This window comes from Culex quinquefasciatus, chromosome 3, assembly GCF_015732765.1.
Source record: "Culex quinquefasciatus strain JHB chromosome 3, VPISU_Cqui_1.0_pri_paternal, whole genome shotgun sequence".
Taxonomy (NCBI): Eukaryota; Metazoa; Arthropoda; class Insecta; order Diptera; family Culicidae; genus Culex; species Culex quinquefasciatus.
In genome coordinates, this window is record NC_051863.1 from 137370996 (window position 1) to 137381785 (window position 10790).

The 10790-nt window shown below is 38.1% G+C and overlaps 2 protein-coding genes across 2 annotated transcripts; both read left to right on the forward strand.

The window, feature by feature from the left end:
- The first annotated feature begins 2469 nt into the window (after nucleotides 1-2469).
- LOC6047250 (esterase B1) lies at nucleotides 2470-6106 on the forward strand. Its single transcript, XM_001864296.2, has 4 exons — nucleotides 2470-2751; nucleotides 4471-4608; nucleotides 4667-5548; nucleotides 5610-6106. The coding sequence occupies exons 1-4, from the start codon at nucleotides 2611-2613 to the stop codon at nucleotides 6069-6071; spliced, it is 1623 nt and encodes a 540-aa protein (XP_001864331.2). The 5' UTR covers nucleotides 2470-2610; the 3' UTR covers nucleotides 6072-6106.
- A 2764-nt stretch (nucleotides 6107-8870) lies between these two features.
- Nucleotides 8871-10070, forward strand: LOC6047247 (charged multivesicular body protein 6). Its single transcript, XM_001864295.2, has 4 exons — nucleotides 8871-9076; nucleotides 9138-9247; nucleotides 9309-9742; nucleotides 9801-10070. Exons 1-4 carry the CDS (start codon nucleotides 9002-9004, stop codon nucleotides 9842-9844), a joined length of 663 nt encoding a protein of 220 aa, XP_001864330.2. The 5' UTR covers nucleotides 8871-9001; the 3' UTR covers nucleotides 9845-10070.
- The last annotated feature ends 720 nt before the right edge of the window (nucleotides 10071-10790 follow it).

The following is a 10790-nucleotide window of genomic DNA, read 5'->3' on the forward strand; positions in this document are numbered from 1 at the left end:
AACGGCATTATGCCAAATGGTTTTATGCCAAATGGGATACACCCGATTTTTTGCCAGCTATAACAAAAATGATATGCTACTAAGTGTCCGGATTTCGAATCATGACGTAAGTTCTCGAGATACAGTCATTTTAAAATGTTAATTCCGACGTTTACATAGAAAATCTATAAAATCAATACAATTTAAGCATTTCAAATAAAAAAAAGCATTTCAATATACTGATGTTTTTCGCTTCTCATACAGTTTTTTTAGAAAAAAATATTTTGCGTATTTTATTATGTAGGTAATGGATTTAATTGATGTTCTTAGAAAAAGTAGGAAATAACATCATAAAATGGCTGTATCTCGAAAACTTTATCAGCAAACCTCGGCAAACCTTTTGATACCTGGCCTAATGATACCTAATGATGTTTTTTTTAACAAATAGTCGGAATTAACATTTTAAAATGGCTGTATCTCAAGAACTGGATCAGGTAACGTTCTGAAATTTGGCACAGATTTACTTGACAGTCATATGAAGCAAAATGCATCATTTTTTCGAAATGCTTAAAATTGTATAGATTTTATAGATTTTCTCAGAAAATTCGGAAATAACATTTTAAAATGGCTGTATCTCGAGAACTATATGAGTGAACTTTCTGAACTTGGCCCAGAGATACTTGACAGTCATATGAAGCAAAATTTATCATTATCATGAATTGCACATTCTTTGAAATGCTGAAATTGTATAATTTATTGGCTTTCTAATTAAAAATCGGATATAACATCTTAAAATGGCTGTAGCTTGAAAACTACATCAGCGAATATTTTTATTGTTGGCTCAAAGGTGCGCTATGATGTAAGGAATCAATAGAAACCAAAATCGACGATTGCCTATTTTTTCATAATAACGGTATTTTGAGCACCGTGAATTCTTTAAACCAGGGATTATCAAACTTTTTGTTTTTGGGTGAAACCCCCTAATATGATAACTATAGTACAACTATATTAAACTTCACAACTTCTAATTGCAAGCTCTGAGATCCGAAACTGGACCGAATGGAACAAATCCGGGTGGGGCCGGTGGTTAGCGGCTTCGGCTGCAGATCCCTAAGTTGCTATGGGGCGCGGGTTCGATTCCCGCCTTATCCTCCTGGCCTTCTATCGGATGGGGAAGTAAAACGTCGGTCCATTTGCGTAAAAGAGGTTTTGGGTGACTCACCACACATAACCTTCGGACGCCTAGAAATCTAATCTAATCTAATCTAATCGAACACAAGCGCAGCCAGTCCGAAGAAAGCATCCTGGAATAACCTTCGGACGCCTAGAAATGAGCAGAAACTTGCAACAGAGCCCACAAAAGACCCGGGGGTCGTTAAAGTGGATTGCTTTGCTTTTTTTTTTTTGGAACAAATCCGGAACAAAACAAATCTTTCAGCCAAAGCCGAGAAAATCATGTGCCGTCAACTGGGGCGAATCGGGACTGCAGTCTGAATAGGGACAGTATTTTTTTTTTTTATTGTTTCATTGTCTATTTTGGTTTTCTGTGACTGTTCAATCCGAATTTGGACCTAAACTGTAATTTTATATGATACAAATTTCAAATTTCTGGGATTCCCAAGAAAAGTTCAACTTTACTTTAATTTTACAGTACAGAGCGGATTAATTAATTCGAATTTCGCTACTTCAAATGTCCGCTGATTCGAATGCTTACTAATTCCAACGTATTCGAATTACAAAGTATTCAACTGTCAAAACCAGTTGTCAAGCTGATGTTGACGTTTCTGCACAATTTTTCGACAATTTACGAACACGTGGTTTCAAGCTTTTGACAGCTGTCAGTCGTTCTCATTAGCGAATTTGGATTCGCTCACACAAATGCAGTTCCATTTGAATTAGCGAATCCGTTCTGTACCTGATTCACAGAATAAAATTTAAAAATATTCTGACGCCAATTTGTTTTTGGGTCATACAAATTTCAGCATTTTTGTATGACCCAATCTCACTCCTGATGACGGTATCTTTCATTCTTTTACCATTTGATTTGTTTTTTAGTTATCGACCCAATTGAATGCTGAAACTGTAACTTTATAACGTTATTCGAAAGTAAATGTCCAAACGACAACTTAGGTAAACATTAAATATATTTAGCAGAGATTTTTCCCAACCACATTCGCAACCCATCCGTTCACACATCCATCGCCGGTTAGCTGATACTGAATAAACGTTATAAATAAAAGTCGGCTTAAAACCACTACTTGCAAGCTTGTCACATATGAAGATGTTTTCGGCACAAATTTGAATTTCATGTTTTTTTTTATTTGAATTAAACAAGCGGAAAATCTTCAATTAATATTTTTGGAGAATTATTTCAAATCTCTTCAAACTCAAGAAATCAATTCTTTTGAGTCTCGAGTCTGTGCTGAAAAATCTGCATTTGTGGCAAGTCGGACTACTACCAACAGCACAATTTTCAGCTCTACAAATCATCAGTACAGAGTGGGCAGCGCACCGAGCTGGTTAGTGCAAGTCAATTTCAGCTGAGCAAAACGAAAAAAAAAAACTTCGACGAGTCACACCCAGCTGATAGCGAAAATTGAAGCAAAAAAAATACTCCAATCTGTACGTAGGATGAGTTTGGAAAGCTTAACCGTTCAGACCAAATACGGCCCGGTCCGGGGCAAACAGAACGTATCGTTGCTGGGCCAGGAGTACGTCAGCTTTCAGGGAATTCCGTACGCCCAGGCACCGGAAGGGGAGCTGCGGTTTAAGGTGAGAGTGGCAAATTTGTTTCGAGTGCTGTTCAAATTTTATGGATGTGCAAGTGCATTTTTGTTCAAATAAAGAGCAACGAGTGCTGCTGATTAGCGCTGTATCTGAGAGTGTGACCTCCGCGGGTTGATACTCCACCACAATGATATGACATATTTGTAAAAAAAAATTAACTGTAATAAATATTTTGTACTTGGACACGTACAAGCCAGTCAAGGTCTAGGCTGGAAATTAATTGAAGAGTGACAAAGTCAAACATAAATTTGGCAGTGACTTTCACATCCATTTTGATAAAAGATAAGACCATAAACTTAATCCAAAATTGTTTGTTGTACAATTGATAATGAAGTCTGTGCAAGTGTAGAAGTTATTGAAACATTAGACTGTTTACAATTTAATTTAATCTTAGATTTAATCTTTATTTTGTTCAAAAATTTAATTTTTTGTAAAACAAAAAAAATCTTCAGAAAAACCTAACAGCTGCATACAAAAACATTTACAAATCACTTTGAAATAACATTAAATTTGTCAGTAAAATTTAGTAGTTTTGACATTTTGAAAATGCTAAAAAAATGATCAAACTGGCAAAACATTTTTTTTTTCATAAATCCTCAGCCATTTTGCGAACAAATTATTAATAGAGCAATTCCAGCTCAAATCAGGGATTTTTTTGGCACTTATGTACCCGACCCTCTCCGATTTCAACGAAACTTTGTAGACATGTTATTCTAGGCCTATATAAGCCATTTTTGTGTATATGGAGCCAATTGTACCCGAAAATAACATTTGAGAAGGGCGTACGTTATTCAAATATTTTTGTATTTTGTAATTCAAAAATTACTGTATCTCGAAGCCTCTGCATCGTATCAAAAAATGGTCAGAGACAAACTTGTAGGAAATTCGACGGGCTATACATATAGAAATTGCCAAAAACCACCAAAAAACCTATTTTTTCAACATTTTTATTTTTAAAACCGCTGTATCTTTACAAGGATTGGACATAGGATAATGGTCAATATGGAGACTTTTATGTAAAATTGTCTGGGGAATCGATTCTCATTATCGGTTTATAAAAATTTGGCGTTTAGACCACCTTTAAAAAAAAACTGTTTTAGTAAATGATTTTTGTATTTTTTTAGGAGAGACATACCATCCTGCATTTTTCGTCAGTCTTTTTGTAACATCTTAGGCTATTTCCTCAAAAATTTTGAACGAAAAAAAATTGTGACATCACCTTAAAATTTAACTTTTAAACTTAAAAATTGAAAAATCTCATAGACGTGTATTTTTATTTCAGTGTATTTTTTCAGAAAGCCCGTCGAATTTCCTACAAGTATGTCTTTGACCACTTTTTGATACGATGCAGAGGCTTCGAGATACAGTTATTTTTGAATTACAAAATACAAAAATATTTGAATAACGTACGACCTTCTCAAATGTTATTTTCGGGAACAATTGGCTCCATATACACAAAAATGACTTATATAGGCCTAGAATAACATGTCTACAAAGTTTCGTTGAAATCGGAGAGGGTCGGGTACATAAGTTCCAAAAAAATCCCCGATTTGAGCTGGAATTGCTCAATAAAAAGAAACGTTCAAATATCACACCTCACTGTGTAAAATATTTTGACCAGCACTGTATTTCCCGGTGACTTGAACGCAAAACAAGCAACGAACAAAACTGGAAATTTAAAAAAATAACTTTAAAACATTTCAGGCACCAGTTCCACCGCAAAAGTGGACCGAAACGTTGGACTGCACGCAGCAATGCGAGCCCTGCTATCACTTCGACCGGCGCCTCCAGAAGATCGTCGGCTGCGAGGACAGTCTGAAGATCAACGTGTTTGCGAAGGAGGTGAGTTGAATTGAAGAATTAAAAAAAATCATATGTTATAATTTGGTAATTTCTCCAGATCAACCCTTCAACGCCACTCCCGGTGATGTTGTACATCTACGGCGGGGGCTTCACGGAAGGAACCAGCGGAACCGAACTGTACGGGCCGGATTTCCTGGTTCAGAAGGATATCGTGTTGGTGTCGTTCAACTACCGTATTGGGGCGTTGGGATTTCTGTGTTGTCAATCGGAGCAGGATGGCGTACCCGGTAATGCCGGCCTTAAAGATCAGAACTTGGCAATTCGGTGGGTTCTGGAGAACATTGCCGCCTTTGGAGGAGACCCGAAGCGCGTGACCCTGGCCGGCCATAGCGCAGGTGCCGCTTCGGTTCAGTATCATCTGATCTCGGATGCTTCCAAGGACTTGTTTCAGCGGGCTATCGTAATGTCTGGGAGTACGTATTCCAGTTGGTCGTTGACCAGGCAACGCAACTGGGTTGAGAAGTTGGCGAAGGCCATCGGTTGGGATGGACAGGGTGGTGAGTCCGGAGCGTTGAGATTCTTGAGAGCTGCCAAACCGGAGGACATTGTTGCTCACCAGGAGAAGCTTCTGACGGACCAGGACATGCAGGACGATATCTTTACTCCATTTGGACCTACCGTCGAACCGTACCTGACCGAACAGTGCATGATACCGAAGGAACCGTTCGAGATGGCTCGAACTGCTTGGGGTGACAAGATTGATATCATGATCGGAGGAACTTCTGAGGAAGGACTGCTGCTGCTGCAAAAGATCAAGTTGCAACCGGAACTACTGTCCCATCCACATCTATTCCTGGGAAATATTCCTCCAAATTTGAAGATCAGCATGGAAAAACGAATCGAGTTTGCTGCCAAGCTGAAACAACGTTACTACCCCGATAGCAATCCTTCAATGGAGAACAACCTGGGATACGTTCATGTAAGTCCCAATCAACCCTCGATCACCACATCAACTTATCAACCCCTCAAACCAATTCCAGATGATGTCCGACCGAGTCTTCTGGCACGGCCTGCACCGCACCATCCTAGCCCGAGCCGCCAGATCGCGCGCCCGCACCTTCGTGTACCGGATCTGTCTGGATTCGGAGTTTTACAACCACTACCGCATCATGATGATCGACCCGAAGCTGCGCGGCACGGCCCATGCCGACGAGCTGTCCTATCTGTTTTCCAACTTTACCCAGCAGGTCCCCGGCAAGGAAACGTTCGAGTACCGCGGTCTGCAAACGCTGGTCGATGTGTTCAGCGCGTTCGTCATCAACGGGGATCCAAACTGTGACATGACGGCGAAGAGTGGTGTGGTCTTTGAGCCGAACGCGCAGACGAAGCCCACGTTCAAGTGTCTGAACATTGCCAACGACGGGGTGGCGTTCGTTGACTATCCGGATGCGGACCGGTTGGACATGTGGGACGCAATGTACGTGAATGATGAGCTGTTTTGAGGGGACAGTTTTAAAAATATCCTGTTGAGATTTTGCAATGTCTTATTGATGTTTTATTTAAATTATGTAATGTTGAATGAATTTATATTAAATAATAAAATATTTATTCTTGGAATCATTGCGCTGACTTTTTTGTTTGTGTTCAACATTTTAAAGATCTGACAACCCTATCAAAAATTATAAGCTTTCAAAACCAACTAGCCACCACCTAGTTTTTTGAAGTTTTATGGTAGCATGGTTTTATGGTGGCAGTGCATGGCCGAATGGTTACGCTGTCCGCTTTGTAAGCGGATGATTCTGGGTTCGATTCCCATCTGCTCCAACCTTCCATCGGATAAGGAAGTAAAATGTCGGTCCCGGTCTTGGTTGTTAGGCCGTTAAGTCATTCCAGGTGTAGGAGTTCGTCTCCATGCCATAAGTACAAACAACACACCAAACCAAGCCTACTCCGGTGGAATCACTGGCGGCGGTTGGACTCGCAATCCAAAGGTCGTCAGTCCAAACACTGGGGTGGAAGGTTCCTTGGAGTAGAAAGAGGTTTGGGTGCTCTCCCCATTCAAGCCTTCGGACTCCTAGGTTCGAGCAGAAACTTGCAATAGAGACCACAAAAGACCCGGGGGTCGTTAATGTGGATGGTTTGGTTTTTGGTAGCATCTTGATTGCTTAATAGCTTTGTTTCGGCATTCACTGCAACCAATAAGCAAAAGCTAATTAATAGGTTCTAACAAGATTTTATGCCTCGAACATAAAACCTGGTGAAAATAAAAGCCAACTGGCTTTCAATAAGGTTTCATGAAAGTTTTAAGAGAGTTTTGAAAACCAGAATGCCATGCCAAACGGTTTAATTTCATGCTTCTTTAAAACCAAGGGTGTTGTAGCTGTCAAGTGCCATTAGGCATACAAAAAGCTCTCTTAAAACCATAAACTCCTTAAAGAGCATTTAACGCAGCCAAATAGCAATGCTTAAATATGGCGCTAAAGGCGTGGTCTGATTGAATATGATTGATCGCCATATTTGTTAGAAAAAAAAGAAAAAGCATAAATTTGATTAAAATTTCAAGAAAACACACATTTATGAAGAATTTCTGACATCTGACATAATTTAATTTTTTGCAAAATAAAATGCAAATTAAAAAAAAATCAAAAACTGTGGCTACAAAAGAAATAATTTTGATGAATAGAGTTGTTTTTTTTTTTGACTCAATCTCCCCCACATTTATCGATAAAATTTCAACCGGAGCTGAATGTGAGCCACGAATTGCGAAGAATGAGATTTGAAATTATCAAATTACCTCCAATACAGAGTGGATCCGCTAATTCGAATGGAACTGCATTCGAATGAGCGAATCCGAATTTGTTAATTGGAACGACTGACAGCTGTCAAAAGTTTGAAACCACGCAAGGTATGTAGGTTAGTTAAGGTAAGGCGGGATTTCCCAGCTGTCACAGGTTTATTCTGGTTGAATCGAAAAACGTGTTTAGCTGAATTTGTTATTCGAAAAAATATTTTTGTTTTAAAGGCGTATTACGGTTCAGTTTGGCATGCTTAACAAATCCAACAGAAAAAAAATTCGGTGAAATTTGCCCGGAAAATTGTCAAATTGTCCAAGAAATATTCACTTTTCTGAAAATCTCCATTTAAAATTCGGGTTTCGTGCTAACTAATTATTTTGACAGCTGGAAAACCCACCTTACCTTACCTTACCTTACCTTGGAAACCACATGTTCGGAAATTTACGAACAATGGGGTTCAAACTTCAACATCAGTTTGACAACTGGTTTTGACGGAATTACCGAGCATTCTAATTAGCGGACATTTAAAGTAGCTAAATTCGAATTAACGAATCCATCTCCATAATATCTTTTGGCAAAACGAAGACTTTTTTTGCCAGAATAAAACCTGTTTGGCATAATCAAAGTCTTAAGACGTATGAAATGTATTTTTTCCATACCTCCTGATTAGGTTTTAACATAGGTTTTATAATGGATTTGAGGAGGTTGTTAGGATTCAGTTTAGTTTTTAGTTTTTAGTTTTTAGTTTTTAGTTTTTAGTTTTTAGTTTTTAGTTTTTAGTTTTTAGTTTTTAGTTTTTAGTTTTTAGTTTTTAGTTTTTAGTTTTGAGTTTTTAGTTTTTAGTTTTTAGTTTTTAGTTTTTAGTTTTTAGTTTTTAGTTTTTAGTTTTTAGTTTTTAGTTTTTAGTTTTTAGTTTTTAGTTTTTAGTTTTTAGTTTTTAGTTTTTAGTTTTTAGTTTTTAGTTTTTAGTTTTTAGTTTTTAGTTTTTTTTAGCCGGGTCCGGTGGCGCAGTGGTTAGCGTGGTAGCCTCTGAACCCCAGTATGGCCTGGGTTCAATCCCAGACGGACCCGGTGGCATTTTTCGAGACGAGATTTGCCTGATCACGCCTTCTATCGGATGGGGAAGTAAAACGTCGGTCCATTAGCGTAAAAGAGGTTTTGAGTGACTCACCACACATAACCTTCGGACGCCTAGAAATGAGTAGAAACTTGCAACAGAGCCCACAAAAGACCCGGGGGTCGTTAAAGTGGATTGCTTTTTTTGCTTTGCTTTTTTTTAGTTTTTAGTTTTTAGTTTTTAGTTTTTAGTTTTTAGTTTTTAGTTTTTAGTTTTTAGTTTTTAGTTTTTAGTTTTTAGTTTTTAGTTTTTAGTTTTTAGTTTTTAGTTTTTAGTTTTGACTCTTGTTTCAAACTACAACCCTTGAACAAAAAACCGAAATGTCAATAAAATTTACCACAGGGGCAAACTTGAACATCGAGAAAAGTCAAAACAAAAACATTGACTCATCTGCTGATCAGAGATAATAAACTTTTGGACGATTTGCTCCAAAAATCTGGTTAATATTTTTATGTTAATCTAATTAGGGAACCGTTTGTTCCTAAAAAATATTGTGATATAAATCAACAGCGGTCGCAAAATGGGCAACATTTTCGGCAAATCGTCGGCCAAGGCCAAAGTGAGCAGAGTGACGGAGCAAGACAAAGCAGTTCTGGTAAGACGCAAAACTGGTTTAAAAAATTGCAATATTGAAAAATAATATTTAAAAATTGCAGCAACTCAAACAACAGAGAGATAAACTGAAACAATATCAGAAGCGAATCGAACTGCAGCTTGAAAAAGATCGCGAAATGGCTAAGAAATGTTTGTCATCGGGACGGAAAGAGTAAGTTTGAAACCCCATAAATATGTTTTTCGTTGATCTTTCAACAAAATAAACTTCACAGACGCGCCAAAACCCTCCTCCGAAAGAAAAAGTACCAGGAGAAGCTCCTCTCCAACACGGACGCCCAGCTGGAAACGATCGAAAAGCTCGCCTCGGACATTGAGTTCGCCCAGGTCGAGGCGCAGGTCATCAGTGGCCTCCGGGTGGGCAACGAGGCGCTCAAAAAGGTCAACGAAATCCTCTCGATCGACGAGGTGGAGCAGATTTTAGACGAAACGCGCGAAAGCATCGAAAAGCAGCAGGAAATTGACGCCCTGCTCAACGGAGTGCTGTCCGAGGAAGACGAGGACGAGGTGCTGGCCGAACTGGACGCGCTGGTCGCCGCAGAAGAAGAGCCGGAGAAGACACCGGAAGATATCGGCGCGAGGTTGCCGGATGTGCCCGAAGACGATCCTGTGGCGGCTGCGGCCGCAGAAAGGAAGCGGAAAGAGAAGGGTAAATGTTTGGTTGGATGTTGGAAAAGTGAAGAACTTTAACCTTTTCTCTCTTGCAGGCGGCGAACGATCTGGGAAAAAGGTCGCCCTGGAGGCATCGTAACTATGATGGAAGGAAAAGTGAGGTTTTCTTGGAAGTCATCGTCAGTACTGGACAGCTATTTTACATTTTTAATCAGTTGTCAGATTTTTTGCCAGAAAGCATTGTGCGTTGGAATGATTTTGAGAGAGAAACATTTAACTTTTTTCTGGAGCAGATTGTCAGAAAAATATGCAAGAATGTATATTTTGAATCGTTAAGAATAAAATATTCTAATGTCTAAAATAAATACTGTATCTATTTGTTTTTTTTTCTGATTTCCCCTTACTTTTACCTACAATTTATTTTGCCGAAGACACCGAATCGATTGAAAAAAATGCGTAAGTGCATAAATCCAATATTTTTTTGTTCATTGAAGAGGTATTCCTTTTTAAAAATATATAAATACTAAACTAGATTTTTTTTTTGTTTGACGAAAAAATATTGAAAATCCAGAGATCCCTCACATAGCCAGATCTTGAAAGGCCAAAAATAAAAAAAGCAGGATGAAGTTTCAAAAAATCAAAGATTCAGATAACCAAAAATACCTAAATCAATCAATTATTCAAAAATCCTTGATACAAAAATTAGAATACAAAAATTAGAAAAAGGTTCAGACCTGGCTCTAAAAGCCAAAAATAAAACAAGATTTTGAATATTTTTTTTTTAAATTTAGTCCGTACTCGTTTATCAGGGACTCAAGACAAAAATTCACTGCAGTTAAACGAAAAATTACTTAAAAAATGCGTCAAAGTGATTTAATTAGATTAGATTATTACGATTATTAGTTTATTCAATTATTCATAGTATCTATAGGATGCTTCACCGTTCAATTTTAAAAATCAATTGAAATTTGCCTTAGTTTCAGCCTTTCTACGATTTTTAACGTTTTTAAACCTTTGTGTCCAGATTTGCCCAACTTTCTGTTTTAAAACTCATAATATAAAAAAAAATTAAAAATCTGCAATTT